Genomic DNA, 26087 nt, shown 5'->3' with positions numbered 1-26087 from the left:
AGCATTGAAACTCAACTTAAGTTACACAGTAACATGAGCTCACACGAAACTCGGTATTCTTTCGTGTCATAGCATATCATGTTGGATATATTTTTTAACTTCGATCTATTTATTTCATTTTTGTTATGTTACAAAAGTGAACTTAAATTCAGTAGCGCTATGTATGTATTAGTATTAGCATGTGTTGATCATCAGCTGCTGCCGAGTATGACGTCACAGTGATAGAACACTGAGGTAGAAGCGCAAGTGCTAACAGTGTTGGCCAAACCAAATGGGGAACAGGACTGACACTCGTTAGTCGCGTTACATACCTGTAACACCAATCAATGCATTACCTACGAGGTAGTTTATTTTTTGGTTTTGGATTGTGTATTGGTATGAAGACCAGTCTTATAGGTGTCGACGTCGACGTGTCGTGTCACAATTCCACCATTGGGTTGATACTGTGTATTATATTACTGATAGGCTACATTGTGTATTTTTTATAGAATTTTTTAACGATTGTTGCAACGTTCTGACAACCATCTCAAAATGACTGCAAAGGAAGAAGCCAGTTCACCTGTGCAACTGGTGGTTGTTGCAGAATCCACTGCAAATATGATTTCACATTGGGATTCTATCAAGAAACTTTATCTTCTCCCTGCAATTAAACACTTTCATCAGCTAACAAAGCCCAATACAGAATTGGTCAGTAATGGTGATGGAAACCGGTATGGTTTGGTTCTGTTTCACTCTGCGGATAGATCACCAGAGTCCTTGACACAATGTTATGCTCCGACTAGAAGAGTAAATGATTTTGTCAAGCTTTTGGACTCAATTAACTTCATAGGCGGGGGAAGCGAACATTACAGTCATATTACTGAGGGCCTAGCTACAGCTTTGCAACTTTTTATTGATTTAAAAGATTGTCGTAATTCTTCGAATGATGTGGAGCGGTTTTGCTTGCTTGTGTCTAACACACCACCTTACCAGGCCCCTTGCATGGAGAGCTATGAGTTTTCAGGCTGTACTGGAAATGAAATAGTGAGCAAGTTGCATGAGCTTAATGTAAAGATGTCTATTATTTCACCAAGACACATTTCTGAGCTGCAACAGATATACCTCCAATCCAACAATGGGGGCTCTCAACTACTGAACTTTGCACAGGACAAAAGACACTTTGTTTTAGTTGGTGGATTTAAGCTACCTACTGATAAAGAGCCTGTTCCAATTACTGAAAGTTGTGGTGATGATGCACATGTAATTAAAACAGAAGACGACATGGCTGTAATGGAAGTTACTATATCAACAAGCCAACCAACGTTAACCAGTGTTCCTCCACCAGAAACAATGTTGAACAATACCCAAAATACCAGTTCAGTGCAGGGCAATGTGAGCAACCTGCCTTTGGACAACCAAGCTATATTTCCCCAAACTTCTTCTGCAACAACAACAACCTCTTTTGGTTTTACAAAACCTGAAAACCCTCATGCTTTGGAGGTGAAGAGTTTGCCAATGGACCAACAAGGAAATGTATCTAGTAACAGTGGAACTAAAGTTCAAGCAAGCACTGCTTTCAATTCACAGAGTGGACCAATCATGCACAATCCGGTGCCAACCTCTAATCCACCCAGTATGCCAGGGCAAATCTCAATTCAAACCCATCAACCAAAGAAAGACTTGAGTGAAGCACATTCCATGGCCAAGAAAGTAGAAAAGCTGGCCGAGCGAACTACTGAGATTAAAACTATTTGGGCAGGTACGTTGGAATGGCTTGAAAAGCGGAAGACTCCTGAAGGAATCCAACGCATTGCCCGTACAATAAACTGCCAAATGATTCAAAGTCCCAATCACCTATACGAAATAAATTCCAGCATATGGCCAAGCAAACTTGTCATGCAAATCATACAGCTGAATTTAATAAATTCGCCACCAGTAAACACTCACCTGCGATCGTCCAAGGTCGTGATGCTGCATTTTCCACAGACTGAAATGCTTCAAATGTTGGTAATGAACTTGCAGAAAGATGCATGTGGCTTGATTAACATTGCTGCCAACCAAAAACCGGCAGAGGCTAAACTAATAATTATTATTGTGAAGAAGAAAGATGACAGAAATCAGTTTCTTGGACTTATACCCAATGACTCCGCTGCAGTGATGATGGCAATTCGTAGTGTAGTACAATCGAAACAACAACAACAGCAGCAACAGCAAAGAATTGTTTCACAGCATTCTAACATTGCCCAGAACAGTGTTTCTCAACAAAGTAATGCTGGACATACCCTGACTATACGACCAGGTGGCATATCTTCAGCTTCCACAATGCCTATGTCAGTGATGAATAGTAGTAATACATCAGTTAACCTGCCCCAGTACAGAATGCCACAGCAGCAGCAGCCACAACAACAACAACCGAATTTTCAACAAAATACAAGATTTCAGCACCAGCAAAATATGGGACAACCAAATGTGCAGTTGGCAAGCATGCAGGGGTCTCACCAGCAGCAGCGTATGAACCAACCTGTTACAATAGCCAGCATGCAGAGAATGGTCCCATCTAACCCCACTCAGCCCCAGCAAAGGTATTCCATGCCACAGAAGCTTGCCATGAGCAACATTGGTGGCAACAAAATAAATACTGGCACAAGTGGGAATAGTATGCAGGCTGGAGTTATGGGAAATGCTAGATTGATGTCTGCCGGTCAAGGTAGCATAAACAATCCCAATAATCAGGTACGCATGCAAATGTCTTCACAAATACATGGAATGACGATGAACAATAACCGTACCATGCAAGACCACACACAGCTGAAACACCTGCTCCATAACAACAATGCTGTTCAACAAACTGGAGGTATTGGTATGAGAACACAGGACAGCACTGTAATGAGGCAACAAGCGCCTGCACAAATGCAGCAGCAAACCTTTATGACAAGGAGCAATATGATGCAAGGAATGCCAAATCAAAGACCTTATTAGTGTATATATATACCATGTTTGTATGAACTTCAGTTCAGTGATTGTGAATATCTTTTCTTTGCAATATAATTTTTTATTATTGTTTCTGTCACAAATCGATAAATTTAAAGAAATTTTTACTTAAGATGTAATTCCATTTTTATTTTTTTGAAAGAGAGAGATGTTAAATCACCAATACATTATCCTATGGAGACCACCTAAGCCCTATATTTGCATATAACAATGCATATAAATCATTTAAAGTTTGTTACCTTTTTTGCTGGACCATATCTTTATTTAAATTGTGAAGTTTTTAGAGCAGAATTTGTGCCGTAAGTCTAGGGGTTGGGTAGTATACCACTGCCGGATGTGATTCTATATTATACATTGGCCTGCTTTACATCTTCCTGTTTTTTCTCATTTAGTGCCAATGGCTGTAGGTTGTAGGAAAAAGTACTTGTTGCTGTTGGCCCAAGGCACGTTTCATGCCGGTATTCCAGAAATTGAGTCAATTGCCACTGCCCTCAATATTCCATTGCAGTTAAAACCGGTCAAAAAAGGTTCTCCCATCTGCTTTGTTGATAGCCTGGAAGAAAAGGATGTAAAAGAAATACTGTCAAGGACAGTTCTGTGCAAAAGTGCATATGAGCTATGGGGTAGTGGAGCGACTTACGCAGATTTGAAAGAATCCATTCTCAGATACCCTGATGGTTGGAAGCAGCCATTTTTTGACAAAGAAAGGACATTTTCCATGAGAGTGAAAGGCCTTGGTAAAAAAATACCTGGCCAAAAACAAAAAGAAATTATTGATTCTCTTGAGGATGTGTTGTTATTAGAGGGTAATGTGGAGCTGCAGAATCCAACAGACCAGTATTTTGTAATCGAGGACTATGTATCTGAAGGGCCAAAAACTATTTCTGCTCCGTCTGCTATTTACTTCACTAGATTTTTGTGTGATGGACAGAGGCAACTAATGGAGAAATATAATCTAAAAGAGCGCAAGTTGATAGGAAACACTTCAATGGACCCCATGCTGAGCTTCCTAATGGCCAACCTTGCTAAAGCAATTCCAGGTAACCTGATATGTGACCCATTTGTTGGATCTGGCAGTTTGTTGGTTTCAGCTGCCCATTATGGAAGCCATGTGATTGGAGGTGACATCAGTTACAACATTTTGCATGGCAGAGGTAAGTCTTCAAGGAAAGGCACCAAGTGGAGGCAACGCGATGAAACGATCAGAAACTGCCTGTCTGAGTACGGACTTCAGAATCGCTTTGTTGATGTCCTATTGTCTGATGCTGCCAATCATGCCTGGAAAATTGATAAAGTGCTGTTCGATGCAATTATAACTGATCCCCCATATGGTATCCGCGAGGCATGTATGCGTGTGGGCACCAAGAAACAAGGGGAAATTGAAATTCCTGCTTTGGAGGAAGGAAAAGTTCATTATCCTGAACAGACTGCTTACCATTTGGATGACGTGTTCAAAGACTTACTCGACTTTGCTGCACGGTTGCTTGTGTGTGGTGGAAGACTTGTCTACTGGCTTCCAGTTTACCGTTCGGACTACACCCCAGATATTGTACCAAAACACCCTGCTTTAAAGTTACTGTACAACTGTGAACAGGTGCTCAACAGGCATTCCTCTAGGAGGTTGATAGTGATGGAAAAAGACTCCAATGCATCAGACATGGAAGCTGTCATAAGTGAAAATGTTTTTGCCGGTCACAATTCTTTCCGGAAAAAATATTTTAATCAACATTAGATGTTTGAAATGTTGATTGTGTTGTTACGTTTAGCAAAAACTGTGCAAAATGTTTGATCTAGGCCAAATGATTTAAAAGATTTTTCTGTCATCTTTTTAGGTGCTTATATTTAGTTATATTTTTTGTTTTGTTTAACTATGACCTGCAAATGTACATTCACTGTGAACGTTCCAGATTCCACCATTGGTAAGTAGAATATGCAGTATGTACTTTTAGCAAAACATGATTTGGCTCGTAACTTTACATGTCGAATGTTACAGAAACTGGCCAATGGGTTGGTATCGTTGGAAATACTTCAGAACTAGGTGCATGGAAACCACAGCAATGTCTGCTGTTAAGTCGCAGGTAATTCATTGATAAATGTATTGGTGTTTGTTTTTAATTGTTTGACAAAACATCTATTGTTCAATACAGAGATAACAAATGGGTTGGAAGTGTACACCTGCAGACTGGTTCAATGGTCAAATACCGCTATATGATAGGTGTTACAGAACATCCCGATCAGGTAAGCGATTTTTATGATGTACTGGTTAAGTTGTAATTTATAGATTAGCATGTATCAATTTTTTTAGCTGAAAATTGTACAAAAGTGGGAAAGCCACATTGTTGATGATTGTCGCACATTTGTAACACCGGATAAAGTTGACTTTAACAAGCAGGAAGATCAATTTGGAGTGGTGAATGATGCCAAGGTCCCCTAAAAAAATTGGTCTTGCACTTACTTGCAAATTTAATTTTTTTTGGTCAGTAACTCACAAAGTAATTGAAACAGTATGTATGTTTTTAGATTTATATAATTTCAAAACTTTTTAATAAATTTCTGAAAAATGGTATCTTTTTAAATGTGTAATTTGCTGTAGAAAGTGGAGGAAGGCTGGCTTTCCATTCAAAGCGAAATCCGACTACAAATAAGCTCTAATCTGTTTTCCGCTTCACAGCACATCAAGTAAGAACCACCAGGTTTAAGACATGACTGTGTAACACCTCTGTCGCCTTTAAAAACCATCAAACCTTGTTGTGATTGCAGGGACAGTCTCTCACGCCTCTTTGTAAAACCAATTGTGCATCCCATGCCCATGTCACTCAAGGTCAACTCCATATCACCTTTGCACTTCTCCCAACTGACAGGTTGTTTCTCACTTGGCCTGTGTAGTGTTAGTCAGATCAGATAGACCTAATTTGTTTTACTTAAGTAATTGGTTGCATGATTACAAAGTGTGGATGGAATTATATTGAAGCAGTGCACATCGTGGTTATAGCCATACTGTTTTTGACATTGTACAAATTTGACATAATTTACTGAAAAATTAAAAAAATAGCCATGAAAAGCAGATGTCACCAGACAGAACATGGATGTAACTTTAGCCATTGTTGCAAAATCTTTAGTCGCAATGTTCATTAGATATAAATTTAAAAACAAAATATTTGAAAGCATATGTATTGGTGTAATACGAACTACCAATGCGATATCAAATATTGACATCACAATCATCGAAAAACCTTGTGTCAAAATGCTTTTATTTTTTGAAAACATGTTTTGCTTTAATATTGATCTACAGTTCTTAGTAAGACAAATTTATATTTGTACAAGAACTAAGGTTTCTTATTATTAAAGCGAAACATGTTTTTAAAAAATAAAAGCGTTTGAGACAAGGTTTTTTAATACATTGACTTGGAAGTTTCCACCTGAAATTGACTCTGACGCTTTCACCTCTGTCACACAATAAGAAGTATTTTCAATCTATTAATTGTCGTTTGACATCTATTTGGATTGGTGATTGCCAAAACCGCCATTCCTTGGTGTTGTGACGTGTTATTGTATTGTAGAGGTCCCTGTTGATGGGATTCCTATACCAGCTGATGAAAATCTTTGTGTATCGGTGATTATAGAAACTTGCCGTCCTGACAAAACTCAAGTTATTTTAGAGGTATTTGTTTTATTGTTAGATGGTGGCAAAACACAAAAAAATATGTGGTGATTTTGAAGACATGGACTTATGCACACAATTAATACCACAAGATATAAGATAATGTAATACTATTAAAAGGTGTAAATTCCCCTCTACAATCCAACTTTTCTTATTTGTGTTATTAATTTACATTCTTGCAATAAAAATATACAGCCAATGACATATGACTGTTTGTCTTCAGTTCATGGATCCAACAACCAATGCCACAATGGGAAAGTCTACTGTTACATCCGATATGTTAGCCAAATCTAAAGGAATACTATGCAACACTTTAATTGACATGTCTGGAAAAGCTATAGCCAATATACAATGTAAGTTTCCGTGTGTCTGAAACAACATAGCTATATTCCCAATTGGAAATTTATCTTGTGAAGTGCCATACCTCACCATTCATCCCCACAAGACTATTAGCATGACAATGGAGGAATGTTATTTGCGACACTGGAGTCATAAGACATGTGTTCATACAGGCCACAGAGGAAGTGGAAACTCATATACCAGTGAAAAGTATGTTGAACCTGATATTTCATGTTCAAGAGCCCCATTTCTTGTCGCACCATCATTATTTTGATGGCAGTTTTAACATGTTTAAACCACAGATAATTTTCTTAAATAATATTGTTTATTCATAGGATTGCTGATGTCCGAGAAAACAGCATTGCTTCATTCAACAAGGCCGCTGAAAATGTAACTATTTATATTCTTATCTTTAACTACGTAATTTTAAATCTGTTTCTAATTGCATTATTACCACGATGGAGTTCCTAGAATTTGGTCAACATTTACAAATAGCTTTATTATTTAGGGTGCTATGTATGTGGAGTTCGATGTCCTACTGAGCAAAGACAAGGTGCCTGTAGTTTATCATGACTTTAGTGCTTGTATTCCAACTGAAAAGGTATGTTTTTAATGTTGTTCTAAATGCAGTGGGTTATCAATCAGTTATTTATTTGTTAGAAAGATGGCACTGCTTCATTAATGGATGTCAGAGTTTCTGATTTAAACCTGGATGAGCTGCAGACTTTCAAAATGAGACATGAAAGCAGAAAAGCATCGCCACTCAGAAAATTGGGTATGACCTAATTATTATTTGCTTGTTGACTAAAGCCTTCGACAAACCGTTTTTTTTTTACCAGAATTCGATGAAAATGATTCTAGTGGAGAATCGCAGCCTTTTCCCACTCTGCGGGATGTGTTCAAAAATGTCTTGCCATCTGTTGGTTTCAATGTGGAGGTGAAGTGGCCGACTTTGGACATGGTATGTGGCTAAAAGTCTTTGATAAAGAACTGTTTGCAGTACCAATGTTATTACACAAATGTTACTTTGTAGAAAGGTGCCTATGAAGGTGGAATGCCTTCTTCTTTTGATGCGAACGAGTATATTGACATTATTTTGGAAACAGTGTTTGATTGTGCACTTACCAGACCTATCATTTTTTCCTGCTTCGATGTTGACATTTGTATAATGTGAGCAATACTGTTGAAGAATTGTACTTTTAAATAAATTATGTTTGTGCATACCTGGCACTCAAATTGGCATAAAATAATGTTGGATATCTCAAAACACATTTTTATGAAATGTGAAACTTTAGTTCGGTTATTATTTTTTTTCATTTTTTCATCTAAACAATTGTCTTGTTTGTTTTTTTCATCTGCTGATAGACATCATCAGTGTTGCTTATTCAAATAGTCTAGAAGTGGCAACATATATATGTATATCAAACAAAAACTTTGTGGGACAAACGACCTGAAATTTTATACAGTTATTTAGAAAAATCTGTTACCTTTGGTGGCCATAATGCTAACAGGAGAGTCCGACAAGACAAATATTAATCTTTCATTTTGAGTTCCCATTTAAATTGTGTTTAAAATGTACACAGGCTAAGGAGGAAACAGAACAAATACCCTGTGCTGTTTTTAACCAATGGTGACACTATGCATTATACACCAATGATGGACCTCAGAGAAAGAACAAACTACATGGCAATTGGTAAATATTTACCAAACAAGAAATTGTGACTCCTGAAATAACTACTATCTCAGAAACTTTTGTTTCAGGCTGATATCTGTCAGTCTTGTTAAATTAGACAAATATATTTCGCTTTGTTAAAATCATCATCAGTGTGTTCCTGATCTATCTTGTTGATCTTTTTAGGTACAGCTCTCAGCGAGGGATTTTTGGGACTGAACTCTTTGGAGAAAGACGTTTACGAACTGCCTGAAACTATCACAAAATGTCATGAAGGAAATTTATTGTTTGTTTGTTATGGAGATGGTTGCACTGACAACTTGCAGTTAATGCATGATTGCTCTGTTGACATGGTAATATATGACAGGATATCAGCCAAAGATTATGGTGTATTTTAATGCCCGAGTCAAAGAAAGTTAGGTTGTAGAAGCAGCTTTCCATTATTTATTGCTCCAAATGCCAACCTATGTCTTTTCAATTGATATTTTGTGTTTGTGGATTCAAAATTTTATTGTGTTCCTGTGAACTGTGTTCCTAGACATACCAAGAGTGTAGTAATTATGGTTGTTGCATTTATTTTTATGTACATATACATATAATTTGACAATATATTGCACATATGTTTATGCTTTGCAGTGACAAGTGATATTGTTAGATAATCACCAGTGTGACCACAAATGATCACAAAAAAAGACCAGTATACCTTTGCAGCTTGGGCTGATGGTACAATTTTTCCAACAAAGCTTATATTTCCCTAAATTTGAATACGACACAAGAAGAGTTTCGAAAAAGTTAAAAAAGCAAATCTTCATCCTCTTTGTCATGAAGGAGATTGGGAACATGTGCCGACAAAACTTGCTTCAGCCTGTCATTTCCCATATTTTTCTCTTTGGTCTCCTCCCATTGCTTGCGCAACATGTCCTGCTTGCTGCGAATAATTTCCTTTTTCTTTTGGATCTTCTTTAGGCGATAAAATTCTTCCCTTTCCCCCTCATCCAACTCAGTGATGATGTAAGAGATAGTGCGCTCAATTTTTGGTATTATTACTGAAATCATGAATATTTGTTAGTGAATGGGCTACATTTGTAATTAGTACCTTTGCAAATAAGTTACATGATCTTTAAATGCAATTCATCCATCTTTCAAAAAAATGTATGTCACTTTCTAAAATCACTGTTATTCTCCAACAAACATAAACTTACCATGCTCAATAGCATTAACCCTGCGATTGGTAATTTTAATAGCCTCATCCAAAGTAACAAAGGAAGTCTAAAAACAAACAATCCGACTAAGCATCAGAGCTGTGGCATATTTGCAATAACTTTTAGCAGTATTAAACCATTGCGATTACCTGCAAAGAAGCCAGTTCCACGAGCAGCTTCACAGCTCGAGAATAGTTTTTCTTTAGTCTTGAAATCTGTTCCCCACCTCTTGCTAAACCTGTCAGCTCATAGCTATCAGTTCCATCCTGTGGGACAAATTTAATTTTCTGAAATTATTGTCATTGTTATGTTAAACTGACATATACATATTTTTACTGTTACTACAACCTTTCTAAATTTTAATGAAATCATACATGTTGTCTTATACAGTGTCCAATGTCAAGAGCTACTATCTTATATATACTTTGAATGTTTAATTATTAGATTAGAAATACTTTTGGAAAGTCAAGTCATTTTTACCCACTTCGTAATATTCAAACGCTGGTAACTTGACGCCAGCTACATTTTCTTGTTTGCTGCGAACTTTTAGTTGAGCTTTGCCAACATTTTGCAGCACCACAGGGCTAAAGTCACCACCAGAAAACTTTGTTTCAGCAAGAGAAAATGCAGCTTCTTTCATGATCTCTCCCATTTCTTGTTTAGCCTGAGAAGAGAAAACTATGTTAGATTTGATGCAAAAAGTCCAATATCTTTCAGAGCAAAGTGTTTTTTCTTTTGTAAGCTTTCTTCTTTCAGAATGTATCAAGAGTTTTTAGCAATGCTGAGCCAAGTATAAATTATTATGTTAGTTTCATTAAGTTTAAAAGTCTGGTTAATAAAGTGGTTCAAATTAGGTGTTTTGATACAATATCTCTATTATCTCAACTCCAACTGTACCATAACTTAAAAAAGGTACTTTCAAAATAACTGCAGATAGTCAGCTTATCCAACATACCTCAATAATCTTCTTTAAAATAGCATGAAAGCGTATCTTTAAAGCATCTGCCTTCTTTTTGAGCAAGCTGTGACCTTTGTGAGCTCCTTTGAGCCTTGCTTTCATAATAGTCAGGTTCCTGCATGAAAAAGGAGGTATTAGGAAGATCTTAACTGGTTCAACCACTTGTGGGGTTGAATCTAAAACAATAATTGATTGTTACAGGATGTGTCCACTTTGTACAGAGGGTAATGTGCTACATAAATGCATGGTTTAATGTAACAGTTTATTTTGACAAAAGTCAGCTGGGGATATTATACTTACATCCGAGATGGAAATATATCGATTCTTTCACTTGCAGACATGGTGGATTATTGGTGTATGGTACAAACCAATGCAACGGTTAACTCTACTATCTGCAAAACACATAAGCAACCAAACCATTTTTCATTAACTTTCACTATTCTCGTTGAAGGTAATTTACAATGAACATAACTGCACCAGCTTGAAAATCAATGACAGTCTCAACAGGTTCAAGATTACAAGAATATGTAAGTTGGTTGTATTGTATATTCCGTTTTTTTATTACAACCGAATACAAATCAAATTACAGTAAACCTACATAAACCAAATCACCTGGTACTTTATATCAGAAGCAAGTCTTATTTTGTTTATATGCCTGAATCAAAATCCTACTTTGTTTAGTGCACAACTAAATCAGTCGTGTTTTGGTCGGTCATGGGATCACGTGAGTTAAAGTCAGTTAAATGTAGCTGTAGATGGCCAAAGTGCAAAAGATTTTGTGGCAGATCAAGTATTTTATTTTTCATGCAAATTAGTTTGGTGTACAAAAAGAGATTGCTGTTTTTGTGTTGCAACAGCTAACAATAGTAACATGTGTTAAATTTAATAAACTATAGTACTAAAGTGTTAAATTGCAATAATACGCCAACCTAAATTAAAAAAATAAATAACTCCCTTTTGGTGACATAAAAATGTTTTTCATCATTTTTTCCTTTTAAACTGTATACATTTTCATAAAATTAGGCATAAAAAAATTCATAACAACCCTTTATTTTTGCTAAAGGTTGTTACAAAAACGTATACATTTTTTTTGTTTTGTTGAGTGTCTGATTTTTGATCAAAAAAACCTAAACAATTCGGTCACAAAATCCAAAAAAACATGGTACAACAAAGAGATGGATGCTAGAATAAAAACTAATTAATTATCTTCCCAAAACTTGGGGTCTATTTACTTTCGCCTGTACCGCGATAGTAGCTTGCAACGCCTTGCAGTGGCATACGTTTTTAAAACCATTGAAGTCAACGTGCGGGTGCAAGCAATGTACATTGTACAAGATCTTTTTGTTTTGAATTTTTAACAACAAATGTAGTGGCGAGAAAATGGAATGTATTGGAAAGTGTAACAGCTTGTTACGATGTGCCTTCAGGAATAATACACTGATAAGGTATTGTTTGTTATTCTTTGTACCTTTGAGGACATGTTTGTTAATTGTTACGTTAACGTATGCAGGAACATCAGTACAACAAGTCGATGTTATCCAGATCGAAAAAACTACGACAATCAAGTGTTTTACGAAAATGTGCGTTTGGGATACAAGCGTGGTGCGAATAACATACGAAACCTGGACAGGGACATAAAGTTTATGCAGAAAAACGCTGTGCAACTTTTGACTAAAGTTCGAATTGTTGACAATTCAGCAAAGGGAGCAGCCCCAATACGCAAAAGGGCCAGAGTTATTCAAATTTACCACGGAAAAAACAGAGACGTTTGCGGATCTGTTGGTGATATGGTAAAAATAACCTTAAATGGTGAAATGATAAAGGCATTACTTGTGGGACAAAAGGCTCATATGGGTGTTTTAAAAGCACAAATGGATTCAAACAATGTTATACTGTTGGATGATGATGGCAACCCCCTTGGAACTCGGATAAATGTGCCTATTCCATCATGGCTTAGAGGGCACCGCTCATCCACACGTCATCAGGCATCCATGTCAAAAATCATTGCTATCGCAAGTGCATTTGTGTGAGTGTGATTCGTGGTTTTCTACAGTTTAAACAAATCAAGTCCAATTGCTTGGTTTGTGTTATGTTTAGCTTTGCAATCACTACAAACGTGTAGTGTATTTTTTTTATTGGAACTCGCAATTAAATAAATACAACACACCAGCTATTCAATATTAATGTCCAAAAAAATTTATATTGGAAATCTCTTTTGGAAGGTATTCCTGTTGTCCTTTGCCTGCACAATATTCATATCCTTTACCATAACCAAGATCTTTCATAAGTTTAGTAGAAGCATTTTGGATCAGCAATGGCACCTACATGATATAATAAATCTGTTTTTAACAAATGGTCTTTGGCACTTGCTTATTAGTAGGCTTACACTAGGAAGGGGACCATCATGGTTCTTAATACAACTTTTGGCAGCTTCCAATGCTTTGTAAACCTCAACAGATTTTGGACAGCGGGCAAGATATACCACACACTGAGCTAGTGTAACCTAAAACAGAGCTTTTGGATAATGATTGACCAAAAACATAATAATAGTATTTTGACTTACATCACATTCCGGCATTCCCACATACTGACAAGCAGAGTAACATGATACAGCAATAGTTAGAGCATTTGAATCTGCAAGTCCTTAAAAAACCATGAAATGTTGAAAATAAATGTAGTTTGCTCGATTTAATATACATACAAGTCAGTCTATTTTTGTAGGAAATGAAAAGTTAATTGTGATACGTTTTTCCTCAAATGGCAGAAATGATTTTGCACACCTGAGCCCTACAAAACATAAGTTGCAACAACAAAACTATTACCAATATCTTCACTGGCCATTCGAATAAGCCTTCTTGCAATAACCTTTGGGTCTTCTCCACCTAGCATCATGCGAGTGAGCCAGTACAGAGCGGCATTCTCATCACATCCTCGAACCGATTTATGCAAGGCAGACATCATTGCATAATGCTCATCGCCTTAACAACCAATGGTAAGGTGGTTAATAAAACCTCATAATTTCTTAGACCTTGGCATTTACCTGTTCGGTCATACAGAATGTGAGACCTCTGCAAGCAAGCCTTCACATGGTCAACTGTTAGAACAGGGAAATGGAATTTGGCATTTGGCAAAATATGACTTTGCACTGTCATTTGAAGGCCATTTAGTGCTATTCTAGCATCTCCATCACACAGGTTGGCAAGAGCATCCAATGCAGATGAAGAAATAGCAAGTTTGTCTTGTTCACTTTGTACAGAAATTACATTATGCTCTGGATCCTTATTGCAATCTTTTATGTCACAAAATGGAAGGTACTTTGTGATGGTGTTGTCAAGCAGATTTCTAATGTGACAGGCTTGCAGTTTGTGCAAGACCATCACACGACAGCGACTTAATAAAGCGGAGTTTAGTGCAAAAGATGGATTTTCAGTTGTAGCACCAAGAAGAATAATGTTGCCATTTTCCACATGTGGAAGAAAGGTGTCCTGTTGAAGTTTGTTAAATCTGTGGATCTCGTCAATAAACAAAATTGTCTTGCGTTTAAACATCTTCTGTTCATTTATTGCAACCTTAATCACAGACTGGACATCAGCTTTCCCAGAACTGGTTGCTGATAACTTGACAAATCGAGTGTTGGCTGTACTCTTAGTCTTACATGCTACAATATGTGCAAGAGTCGTTTTGCCACAACCCGGAGGCCCCCAAAATATCATTGAAGGAATTTTGTTTCCCTTCAGTAGCTTACTCAGGCCTGTGTTTTCACCAACTACTTCAGTTTGTCCAACGTAATCTTCAATTGAGATTGGTCGAGCAATTTCAGCCAATGGTTTGGTTTCTGCCATGAAGCAGGCAATGGTACTACTTACAGCCTTTTTGTCTGTTGGTACAGTTGGTGAACACAGATCAACCACTTTTGGTAAGTCCATGTCGTCAGGTTTTGTAGAATCTTTGTTGATTGTTTTGAAAGCACTCCATGGTGATTTGAGAGGGCCGTTTTTGGACAAGCTGCTTCCAGCCTTAGTTATTTTGCATCGTTTGGCAGGCATGTCAGCATCATTATTGTTTGGAGCTCCTCTGCAGGCGTGGACATGACTCTCTATATGTACATTAGAAAAGTTTTTGAAACACAAAGGACACTCAACAGGTTCATTGCAAGAAGCCATTGTAGACTTATTTTTTCGATGCAGCTTCTTTTTGTTTTCTCAGTATCTCTTGGTCGTGTTCCCAAGCTATATTGGTTTTGTTCTCTGAAGCACGTTTAAGGGCATCCATAAAGTTCTGCGCTTTAACACGCCTTTTCTCCAAGTCGTGTTGTGATAACCCAGCTCTTTCGATGACACTCCTTTGTATTGCCGCCTGGTGGTTTTCTCTAGTTACAAAGAAGTAAGTTGCTGTGCCTGCGACAACGTAGACAGCAACCCCCGATAAAAACTGAAACCAACCCATTTAACCAAAATAGGACCGGTTTATTGCAACACTATCGGCAATCCAGCAACGGTCGACTGTTCACTGACATTGAAACAACCAAAAAAGCAGAAACAGTTTGAAAAAGGAAAAAAACGCGGGTTAATCAGGCGTAACCGAATAACACGTGAAACCGTTGGTGCGTGCAGTGTTTACTTCGTTCAATTTTTCCTTGATTCCATGCTGAATTACTTTTAAGTCTAAAAGGAAAATCGAAGCAAGAAATTCGGACACGCGTTGTTAATTTTCTTTAGGAGTTATATTTGCACAGTGAGTTGGATTGAGGAACACAGGGCGAACTAAACTTGTTTAGTTATTTATTCCTTTCAACGATACCCCAACGATACCCCGAAAAGTAGCGACGTCCACCAAGTTAAATCTGTACCCTTAATTTGATGCCGAAGAGTAGCGGCGACTCAGGCCCATTGAGTGGCTATAAATTTAGCATAAATGACTTTACAGATACCCAGCTCTATCGTTTTAAACTGACGCGTACCAAATTTGGAAGAGGGAATAATGTTTTCAAGGATTTTTTATGCCAGGAAATTTTATTGCAAGAGAAAGAGAGAAGACGATTTTTTTGGAAAGTGGCGGACATTAAATTAAAGCAAGACTTGGCAACAGGATTGAAAAAGGTATTAGGGAAGCTAAACTTAGCTGTTCCAGAAAGTTTGGCTTCCTGTGTTTCATCAAACAAACAAAGCCCGGGAGATGGAAAATGCCCACCTACAATGGATGATAGGCATTGGCAACAACTTGAAACTGAGTATGAAGCAGCTTCTAAAGAGCTTTCAGATGTTAACTCACTCCTGTGCATGCCTGAAAGCACAGAAAAGTTGTCCACCTTCGAACAATTGAAAGTTGCATTTTTACCTCAGTTTAACTTGGAAGAATACAGTAGGTTTGAATGTACACATACATACAACATTCAGTATGTTACAAGAACTGCACTTTTAAGCTCAGTTCTAATGTCTGGACTCTTGGGTGCTGAGTATGGTTTTCGCTACATAAATCAGTTTGACAGAACCAAGGCAAGTAAATACTTTCAGACCCACCATGACATTTATTTTGAAAGGTACAGGATGTATGTGAAAGGTTTTTTTCCTGCTGCACTCCGATGGGGTTGGCGCTGTTTCTTTGTGATGGGCAGCACACTTCTTATTAGCCAAGCAATGACAATTGGTCGCAAGAAGGATACCATGATGAATTATCTTGTTGGAGCAGCAGTGCCTGGTGCCTTGTTTAAGTGGAAGCGTGGCCCAAAAGGCATGCTTGTCAGTTCAGTACTATTTACCTGTGTTTTTGGTTTACCACTTGGGTTTTTTTCTGCAACTTGTGGCCTCAATCCCCGCACCAATATTTACAGGTACTACTATGTTCCCTATATTAGTAGCCCATCCCACTGGCTCAACTGGACCAAGGAACAAAAAGTGAAAAATAAAATACTCACTGACAGCATATTGAAAGAAATGACATGCAAAAAAAGTTATAAAGAAGCTATATCTTCCCAGTTGTATCGCGAACTGCTCCCTCGTGTTTGGCCGGCTCCCAGTCGTGGATGAGATAACAATGTTTTACTACAACTAAATAAAGAAGCATTTGTTGCATAATCTTTATTCAATGTCATAACAGTGAGACAAAGAACATCAGGTAATGCGATCAGTAATTGCACAGTGAAATAGGTGATGTTGCCATCATTATGTAATGGGGATCACTAAAATGTGAAATGCACTGCAACATCCAACATAAAAAAAACCACTGCTGAAATAATAAAATTTGGCAAGTAGGGTTCTTACCGCAGATATCAACAAATGTATGACAGCCAAGTAGTACACAAAAATACACATTATAACTATTTGCAAAATGGTTGGTCCTGATCTTATTAAAAAAATGATTTCAACCATTAGGGTTAAATTTTATACAGAATGCAAGTCCCGCAAGTTGGGTTTCAAAAAATTGGAGGGAGGGGATATAAGTGATTGTATCTGGGATGTGCGTACCTCACTAGCAACAGGAGTTTTGGTCTTATATTTTGACCGGATTGTGACAGCCTGTTGCCATAGAGCCGGATTTCCACTAGCTTTTGAACGAAGGGCATTAAACCATAGAAAACAGCAGCGTACAAGTAGGCGTGGTGACCACCGCCTTCTTTGCCGAACCATAGCGCGGCGAAATAGAAAGTAAATGACCAGCAATCCAAAGACCAAGAAAAATCCTTCGAAAAAGACTTGAAACTTATCAGCATAAAAGCCATACTTGTGTAGTGAGGAAGGTTCCAGGTGTTGTATATTTTTCTGTCTGTAGTTCCCAGCTGAGTTTATGTGTCTCAGTGGTGCTGTGTCACCAATTTCCACAGACAAGATTCTTTGTCGCTCCCACATATAGAGCGATGAAGACTCGTTTATGGGAACTCCTACTGTCCATGTAATATTTGGACATTGAGGAAGAGCTTTGGCACTTGGTTTGCCAAAATGTGATTCCAAAACCTACAAGTTAAATTTGTTTGTTTGCTAAAAAAGTTGACCAGAATGCAGCCCTTAACATTTTGTGATGCAGATAAAAACCACATTCGTTACTATGTCTCAATAAAACATTGAGCAGTTACACAATAAACAGGAAATTTTATTTTTTGGCAGTTACCATAAATAGCTACAGTTTTAAGTATAAAGAGACATTTGGGACATCTTAAGATTTTGTTTACTCCAGGCCTTATCTGAAATTTAATGCTAGTTGGTATAAAAAAAACTCACTTTGGAGAATTTAAACAGATGATTTCCATCCATATGTTTAGGCAGTTGACTGCCATCATCAACAGCATAGGGTAAGCTTTCTATAAATTGACCAGTGTGTGTTGCCTTCAGTGCAGTTGATACTGTGCCCTGTAACACAACAGAACAAAATTATTTCTGGATCATTTCCCTTGTTTCATGGCCGGAGTCATACCTTATTTGTAAACAATAGAATTTCATCAAGCATCCAAAAGCAATCTTTAGTCATGTGAGCACTGTCAAGACAGTTTGAGTCACCGTACACTGCTAACCTACCACCACGTTTCATAGGAACCTAGAAAAAAATAGGTTACTTCAGCATTTGGGTGACATTTTGATATGAACAAAATTCAAAAGATTTTCTTGTATTTCACAAAAAAACATTACTTGTAGTTTATATACTTACTTCATTACAATTAATAAAAGCAAGTGGATTTTACATTTTCACCAGTTTTATTTAAAAGTCTTGGCATGTGGTCAAGATACGAAAAATCCATTGAAATATTTATTTACCTGGTGCAAGCCCAAGATGGGAACATTTTTTATCAAGGTAGCTTCCTGTCCAGTGACCACTTCTGCCCCCTGATCTCTCAGGTTTTCTTGCATTATGAAGGAGCCCTATCAAATTAGCATTTGTGCAAATAAAGTGGGAATTTTGCCCAAAAATATCCCAACTTGCATTTGAAATGAATTTTATTTGACATCCAACCAAAATATTTTATCTTACAGTATGTATATAAATGAAAAAAAAGTTATGTCTGATGTATGGCAGCATGACAAAATATGTGCGAAGAGTCAAAATATGTTATTTATTGTTTTTTTTTTGAACACTTAACTTGAAATACGGGTATCATATATATATGGGGTAAATAACAGGTGCTAAAAATGTTCAATTTTCGGCACAAAATCTAACATCCAAACCTTTGGAAACTTGGCCAGGGCAGTTCCAGAGGCATAATACATCTCATGACCTCCTACAGTAAAATCACCATCATAAACACGGTCAGATACTGCAATACCAAAAGGTTCTAGCAGGGTGTTAAGGGCAGGGGCATTACAACCACCGGTTTCTGGCATCCACCATCTGCGAGTGTTTTCGTCGTAGAACTTGACTTTTGCCATCACTGAAGTGTTATACCACTCAGCAAACACTGAAGAAATAATTTATGTTACTTGAAGAAAGCTTGGTACAAAGTGAAACTGCGTTTTGTCGATAATGTGTCTATATTGTCGACAATGTGAGTATTGTGAGGTCCAAATTTTACATTGACAGTGACCGACATCTCTGTAAAATGCATTAGCATCTCCATGCGTCAGAAATTGTAAACGCCAATTTTGGACAAACTGATGACATAAGTTTTTGTCGAAACGTCTTATTTTAACATGACAGTGTTAATAAAAATATGGGCCAGTCTCTTTATACTCAGAATTATGAGAAAACCCGTGAGCTGTGTTCCCAATTTTGGTCAGTTTTGAGAGCATCAGTTCAAAACATTTCAAACTTGTTATTAGACCATACGCAAAACTTAAGGTTGCAGTAAGAAATATATTGTTTATGATGTGTGCCCACCTATCAAGTTTAATCCCTCCATAGTAATGTCCTTCTGCAACTTGGTAATCTCTTCCGGGAAAAATTCTTCTTCTGGGTCAACCAACAGAAGGTGCCCATAATTTTTAGCATTGAAACATGTGTACGGCTTTCCGAGAACCTAATGCAAAAAGTAGTATTAAAATAATTTCTTAGAACAAAAAGGTCAACAATGCAGCTAACATTGACCTGTTTTGTTCAAGAAGATTTGGCAGAAACCTGTACTATCATCAATTACGTAACAAAAAAGTTTTCTCACACAGCGATGCCAAATTATCAAATAAGTCCCACAAACCAGGAATGTTGTTATGCTCATGCTGTATTACCTCTATGTAATAGCCTGATGTACGTAAGTGTTGATAGAGGTCATGAAAGTTTGTATGAATGTGGTCGCCATTCCAGTCCAAAGGGTCGTTCTTCATTTTTAAATTGTCTCGGGGAAAATAACCTGTTTTAGATGTTTAAATTAGTTAAATAATAAAACCACATCACCCTGATTAGTAAAAACAATGCACAAGTTCTTTTCATATTCACAAAATTTTAATCAAACAGAACATATTAATCAAATTGTACTACATGTGAAGAGCAGATTTCTTTTTAAAAGTTACTATCATACCAGAGACCAAAACTTGCCCTCCAGCAATAACAGCCATGCATGATGTTTTAGCATGTCTGAACCACATGACAAACAGTAATTTGTACTGATATTATCAACAAACACACTATACTGCCAGTTAAGTGCCATAACTTCCATGGGCATTTGTGTAACATGAGTGATGTGTGGTATAGATTTTACACAGAGATTTACTTTACAAAATGCATGGAGCTTAGCAGTCTGGACCAAATTTATTGACCATAATTTTCAACCAATAACTTCACTGTACCTGGGGGATAGCGCAAATTATGGAACTGGTCCCAAAGTATCCGTTTTGCCCTTGGAGGCACTGGTATCACAGTGACCTTGACGAGAAACTTTACAACAGATATTTGTTCTTCTGCATTATCCTCAGTCAACAATCCCCTTCCGTATGACCTTGGAGATGAAACAGCAAGTTCGACATGACCTTGAACAGTTCCTTCCCAGTTTGCAGCCTCTTTTTTAACAGATATAGACAACGCCATGTATCCAGACCATGGCCAGAGCACTTCAGAGTATGAAAATGAAACCTAAAACGTATTTGTTTTCAGATTTTGTCACATAGCAGGCTGTAGGATTGTTTAATCAGTTTGCCACAAAAACTGCTGTGGCAAACTGCTCCATTGCTTTGTTCAGCATCCCTAGGCCAAGAAAGATACAGGGAATCTCAGCAACATTTCACACAGACAGTTTTAAAATATGACGTGTGATTAACTATTGGTTCATTAGCTTTGAACCTTCAGTTTAATGTAAACCAAAAGCAGCAAATATTTATCTTATCTTACCTGAATTTTATTTCCATTCTGCATTGTGTACGGATGCCAAACCGGGGGTGATTTTATTTTTCCAACAACTCCCATGCCGTTCATAACAGTGACATTGACAATCACAGGAACTCCCGTATAATAGAGTGGTTGTGTGCAGTAAGGCCACATGTATGGGCATTCTGTGAAGTCCAAATAGCTTGGAATCAAACTCACTTGGGGATCGTAAAAGTTCAACACCTGAAAAAAAACTAAGTTTGTGAAACAAAATTTAAAACATTCTTATGTAATAAACTTAAAAAAGTGTACAATTCTCACGACTTTTTAAGTACCACAAGTTAAAGGTGGCCTGCCCTTTTTGCCACACCTATTTTACCTAAATAACAGTACCTGGTATGCCTTGATGAGATCCAGCTTTCCTTGACCTTGTTCAAACATGTTGGCCTTGGGTAAACGTTCAGCTGACTCCATAAGTGCTTGTTTTACACTGGCTGGATTTATTAGGTCATGGTTGCTTTTGTCCTTTGTCGAACTTAACAGCAATGCGACAGCACCAGCAACAACTGGAGATGCAACACTGGTGCCTGACAATGGTCGGCAACCACCCCTAAGTCCAGAACCACGGACCGATGACCCGTAAGTCACAATATCTGGTTTTAGTCGACCATAACCTGCAGGCAACTCCCAAGTGGTCATGCCCCTGGATGAGAAGCGTGCAATGTTGTCATTATAATCAATGCCACCAACACCAATCACATCCATTTGGTCTGCAGGGTTGTTTAAAGTACCTGAAACCGATAACAACAATATTGGCTACAGAGAAATGTATAACATAACCATATTTGGTATAAAGGAATTAGAATGGTACAAAATTAACAAAAATTTAGTGCTATTCTTGCTGCCCTGCATAGTAATTGATAGAAATTATCTTCTGGCACTTAAGTTTTTAATCGCTTGATGCATTAACTTCGCTACATAACCCTGAGGAAGTCTCACCGGATGGTGGGAGAAACGTTGGTTACAATAAACATTTTCGAAACTTAAATGCCAGAAGAACAATTCCTATTAGTTGATAAAAAGTGATTTGATTAAATAATGACAACACACAGGTTCATTTACAGTGGAGCGTACCATAAAGTGGGCCATCATTTCCAATCGCTGATATCATTATAATGTGGTTTGCTGTAAGTTCCCATACTTTTTCTACAAATGGCTGATCCATGAAGTCAGGGCCACCAATGCTCAGGTTAAGAACATTCATTTTCTTTAATATTGCATAATTAAAAGCATCCAAAAACCATGATGTATATGACACCTGGAAGTAACAAGTTATATAGCTAAATACTATTGCATTATATGCATATAGGATGTATGCATTCTGTGACAGCATGTATCACAATTAATTTAGGCTACACAATTCTCGAATACAAATAAGTCCCACAGAAAGATAGTAAATACCTGATTGTTTGTGAATACTCTAAATATGTAGAGGTCAGCATCAGGTGCCAGGCCAGGGCAGTCTTGATATGAACCACCAATGACACTTGCAACAAATGTGCCATGACCCAAACCATCATCAGCAGTTTTCTCATCAGTCCAATCCGTTCTCTCTTTGATGTTTTTGAAATGGGGATGATTGACAGGCAAGCCAGTGTCAAAAACAGCAACGTTTACACCTTTTCCTGTGTACCCAGACTCCCACAATCGTGGTGCTTGCAACAGCTGCATTAACACAGTTAAAAATTATTGTTTTCACTTTAATAAACAAAAAGTTAACTCACCTGAGTTATTTGTCCTTGCTTAGAAATTGCTTTAAGTGGTGCCCTGGAGTAAGTTTTAAGCGATAACTTGCCCATGTGACCTTCATTATTCACCGAAAGCTGTCTTGATTTCCGTATTAAGTGAGCATTGCCACTATCAACCAAGTTTGCTTTTTCTTCGCTTTCACTTAAGCTTAGCATATTGCAATGTACAAGTTTCTGGGTAGATACTGATTTAATCCTTTGATGTGTCAGGTTTTCCAGTATGGTCTGTAAGCAAGGAAATGTTTATCATAATGAAAGCTCTTTTTAAGATTTTATTCGATCCTTTCTTTTTATTTTACTAGATTCTTATGGTGTTTGTTAAATTACATACCTTGGCACTTATTTTTGGATGAACTTGAAGTATATCAAAATCACTTGGAAAATTCTGTGCAGGATTATATCTGGGAATGATGCCCCACAGTTTTTCATTCACATATAAAGACTGCATTGCTTGTCCAATATAAACTTTGCGATCAGACTGTGCATAATATCCATCAAACACGACGATGTACTCATTTTGAATTTCAATGTAATGCGTTGAAGCATTGGCATGCTCATGAAAGTTATCTTGCTTATTCAGCAATGAAATATCTTCAAATGCTTGAGTTGAATTCAAAAATTTTCTTTTGTCCAAAGGATACCCTGTGGCATGTTGGCCTTGCAGTGATTGTGTTGCCGTGAATCTCGGATGACATTGGAGTGCAAAAATAAATACCAGGACGTGGAGTGCATATTTGGCAACATTCATTGTCTTTGTTGCTATGCCAAAGGTAGTTTTACTGTAGTCACATTTGGTTGCTTGTGATCAACTTGGCTTGGTTTTAGACATTGACCACACAAACTCAAATCATATTTAACACTTCCTGTAATGCAAGTATAGTTTTGTAGCATAGTAATTTTGTGACACAGTCGTTGAAATTTAATAATACGTTAATGTTTATTCAATTGAATGTGCAACGATGGACGTATAGTCGATGGACAACGCATACATTTTTTATTTTCCATACGACTGAGACTAAATGGCATTTTCTGCTTTACTCACGAAAATTATCCCTTAAAAATGGATTTACAGCAGCGCTACATGCGTTCTCTTGAAGAACAACTATCACAAACTACCAATGCTTTTCCAGTTAATCTTCTGCAGGCCATTCAGTATGGTGATAAAGTGATTGCCTCCTGCAGACACATTGCTAACGCGAAGTCGGAATCATGAATACTAATGGTAATATTACAGCCCACAAAAAGATAACAATCACAAAATCCAAGAGTCTTCTAGTTCACAAGTCTATGTTCCGGGTACTCAGACCAAATTTCTCATGAACACAACCCACTAGCACAAATTTACTTTACGTCAACCCCTCGTGAGTAAACAATCTTTTTCAGAAAGGCAGGCATGCGTGACGGAAGTAGAAAAATATGTAAACATGAGAGGAGTATCAAATATCCATAGAATACTAAACCCATAGTATCTAAAACATGCAAAAGATTGTTTTTGCCTGGTATATCTGTAGATGCTAATGAGCCATATCACAACCTTTTCTGCGGAAGATATTTTTACACTGGGTCAGAAAGGTTTCGCCAAACATGATCCACATACAGGCCTAATATAAATATGTGCGAATATTAACGATACGATTTCGTGAAGTATTTCAACTCAGTTATATGGAAAATACTACCACACCGGGTCACAAAGTTTTTTCCTAACTTGATTCACGTATAAGTCCGTGTAGAACAGAAATCTGTGCAAATTTTAATGATTAGGTGTAAACAGGGCCACCACCTGTTATTTTTGTAACTTGAAACACTAAACCAAATAGTAGCGTTAATATTCGCACAGATTTCTATGTTACATATAGGCTTTGCCTGATTATACGCCGGCGTGCGGGCGTACGCTCGGGACATTGAAACAAACAAAGAATCCGCCGGCGCAAAGCGTGAGTGTGGACCCGGCCTTATATGTGGATCAAGTTTGGAAAAACTTTGTGACCTGGTGTAAAAGTATCTTCCTAATTATTTTACTAACAGGTGGTTGCCCTGTTCACACCTATAATCATTAAAATTCGCACAGATTTATGTTTTTTACACATAATTATATGTGGATCAAGTTTGGCGAAAACTTTGTGACCCGGTGTAGTAGTAGGCTATATTTCCCCAGGTCTGCGTTTAACCAAAAAAGACTACAAGCGAAAGCAAAATTTCGAGATTACCATTATTTGGTCTTTATGGTAACTGCATGTGGTATACCCAGTTTCACGCGCGGGACCCAATTTTATTGATTCGGATTCTGACCCTAAATTTTTCCTGTGGGAGCGAGATGCAACAAAAGTTTAAACTTCATCGAAAGCGTGACTTGAAACCGCATTGAAAGCGTTACATATTTGGAGTCATCCTTTGTAGTATAGGCTATTCATTGCGGAACAAAACACCGATGTGGCTTTTATGAGGTGGTGTAATTGTTTAGCAGTAAACGTTTAATCGGATATAAAGTTAATATTTGGTAATATTTTGGGTTCTTATTGCGATCCCTTATACAAACGCGCCTCAAACAGAAACAAATAAAAAGAAAATTCTGGCATCTGCAACGTTTAGCATAGGCCCTACAAAGATCTAGTTAGTGCATCGATCAAACCAAAACATATGAACATATGATATATTGACCCTTTAATGTAGCTTAAATATCCTGCATAATACAAAATAAGCGCCACATACGGAAAAAGAGAGTAATTGTGGGAAAATGCGAAAACTATACATCACCTAGGTCGTTATTGGGATCTGTGGAACACAGAATCTATTGGAACGTTAACGTATAGTTTAGAAAAGTTTTTTCAGTTTTCAACATTCGCACAGATTTTTATGTTCTACAGCTATATGTGGATTGTTCTACAGCTATATGTGGATATTGTGGATCGCGAATGTCGATCTGGCTAATGTGATGCTGTGATGCTTTGACATTTTCCGTAATGTGTAACCTAGCCCGTTTTCCATTTCCACTTGTCAACAGCTGCTGTTATAGCTATGTCACGTGATCTACTGTTAAAACCGCAGTGCATTATAAATATATTCAAATGAGATCAGATATGAGACTCAACAAGGCCATTCAAAACCGCTTGGAGGATTTATTTCCATAAGCCAGATAACAAACTGTTTACTCGGATAAAACTATTTATGCCACTGATACCTGCGGAGCGGCAACCATTTTGCGCATGTGTGCCATTACATTAGGATTGTGTACCATCCCAATCCCCATCTATAAGCACAC

The 26087-nt window shown here is 37.4% G+C and overlaps 8 protein-coding genes across 8 annotated transcripts; 5 read left to right on the top strand and 3 right to left on the bottom strand.

Moving 5' to 3' along the window:
- The first annotated feature begins 493 nt into the window (after positions 1 to 493).
- LOC145890531 (mediator of RNA polymerase II transcription subunit 25-like) lies at positions 494 to 2958 on the top strand. Its single transcript, XM_082981638.1, has one exon. The coding sequence runs from the start codon at positions 532 to 534 to the stop codon at positions 2956 to 2958; it is 2427 nt and encodes an 808-aa protein (XP_082837764.1). The 5' UTR covers positions 494 to 531.
- Positions 2959 to 3355: 397 nt separating this feature from the next.
- LOC145890533 (tRNA (guanine(10)-N(2))-methyltransferase TRMT11-like) lies at positions 3356 to 4802 on the top strand. Its single transcript, XM_082981640.1, has one exon. It carries the CDS (start codon positions 3368 to 3370, stop codon positions 4700 to 4702), a length of 1335 nt encoding a protein of 444 aa, XP_082837766.1. The 5' UTR covers positions 3356 to 3367; the 3' UTR covers positions 4703 to 4802.
- LOC145890532 (glycerophosphocholine phosphodiesterase GPCPD1-like) lies at positions 4705 to 9044 on the top strand. The gene is made up of 16 exons (XM_082981639.1): positions 4705 to 4889; positions 4964 to 5048; positions 5118 to 5208; positions 5276 to 5395; positions 5564 to 5649; positions 5731 to 5831; positions 6531 to 6631; positions 6855 to 6984; positions 7048 to 7180; positions 7306 to 7360; positions 7479 to 7571; positions 7631 to 7745; positions 7810 to 7931; positions 8004 to 8140; positions 8554 to 8663; positions 8829 to 9044. Exons 1-16 carry the CDS (start codon positions 4841 to 4843, stop codon positions 9038 to 9040), a joined length of 1740 nt encoding a protein of 579 aa, XP_082837765.1. The 5' UTR covers positions 4705 to 4840; the 3' UTR covers positions 9041 to 9044.
- A 384-nt stretch (positions 9045 to 9428) lies between these two features.
- Positions 9429 to 11278, bottom strand: LOC145890534 (V-type proton ATPase subunit D-like). The gene is made up of 6 exons (XM_082981641.1): positions 11103 to 11278; positions 10800 to 10917; positions 10329 to 10508; positions 9994 to 10110; positions 9845 to 9911; positions 9429 to 9688 (listed from the first exon to the last, which is right to left on the bottom strand). Exons 1-6 carry the CDS (start codon positions 11141 to 11143, stop codon positions 9435 to 9437), a joined length of 777 nt encoding a protein of 258 aa, XP_082837767.1. The 5' UTR covers positions 11144 to 11278; the 3' UTR covers positions 9429 to 9434.
- A 753-nt stretch (positions 11279 to 12031) lies between these two features.
- Positions 12032 to 12973, top strand: LOC145888653 (large ribosomal subunit protein uL14m-like). Its single transcript, XM_082979453.1, has 2 exons — positions 12032 to 12247; positions 12313 to 12973. Exons 1-2 carry the CDS (start codon positions 12183 to 12185, stop codon positions 12830 to 12832), a joined length of 585 nt encoding a protein of 194 aa, XP_082835579.1. The 5' UTR covers positions 12032 to 12182; the 3' UTR covers positions 12833 to 12973.
- A 9-nt stretch (positions 12974 to 12982) lies between these two features.
- LOC145888652 (ATPase WRNIP1-like) lies at positions 12983 to 15299 on the bottom strand. The gene is made up of 5 exons (XM_082979452.1): positions 13843 to 15299; positions 13625 to 13780; positions 13366 to 13445; positions 13189 to 13305; positions 12983 to 13123 (listed from the first exon to the last, which is right to left on the bottom strand). Exons 1-5 carry the CDS (start codon positions 14963 to 14965, stop codon positions 12983 to 12985), a joined length of 1617 nt encoding a protein of 538 aa, XP_082835578.1. The 5' UTR covers positions 14966 to 15299.
- A 137-nt stretch (positions 15300 to 15436) lies between these two features.
- Positions 15437 to 16872, top strand: LOC145890520 (uncharacterized). Its single transcript, XM_082981624.1, has one exon. It carries the CDS (start codon positions 15662 to 15664, stop codon positions 16826 to 16828), a length of 1167 nt encoding a protein of 388 aa, XP_082837750.1. The 5' UTR covers positions 15437 to 15661; the 3' UTR covers positions 16829 to 16872.
- Positions 16873 to 16908: 36 nt separating this feature from the next.
- Positions 16909 to 23687, bottom strand: LOC145890519 (membrane-bound transcription factor site-1 protease-like). The gene is made up of 14 exons (XM_082981623.1): positions 23160 to 23687; positions 22805 to 23053; positions 22482 to 22745; positions 22155 to 22338; positions 21414 to 21811; positions 21045 to 21263; positions 20507 to 20789; positions 19949 to 20070; positions 19605 to 19743; positions 18956 to 19185; positions 18548 to 18652; positions 18210 to 18329; positions 18017 to 18145; positions 16909 to 17752 (listed from the first exon to the last, which is right to left on the bottom strand). Exons 1-14 carry the CDS (start codon positions 23574 to 23576, stop codon positions 17183 to 17185), a joined length of 3429 nt encoding a protein of 1142 aa, XP_082837749.1. The 5' UTR covers positions 23577 to 23687; the 3' UTR covers positions 16909 to 17182.
- Positions 23688 to 26087: the final 2400 nt, after the last annotated feature.

This window comes from Ascidia mentula, chromosome 2 (assembly GCF_947561715.1).
Source record: "Ascidia mentula chromosome 2, kaAscMent1.1, whole genome shotgun sequence".
Classification (NCBI taxonomy): Eukaryota; Metazoa; Chordata; class Ascidiacea; order Phlebobranchia; family Ascidiidae; genus Ascidia; species Ascidia mentula.
Note: the sequence above shows the minus strand (reverse complement) of the source record. Positions and strands in the feature narration are given on the sequence as shown.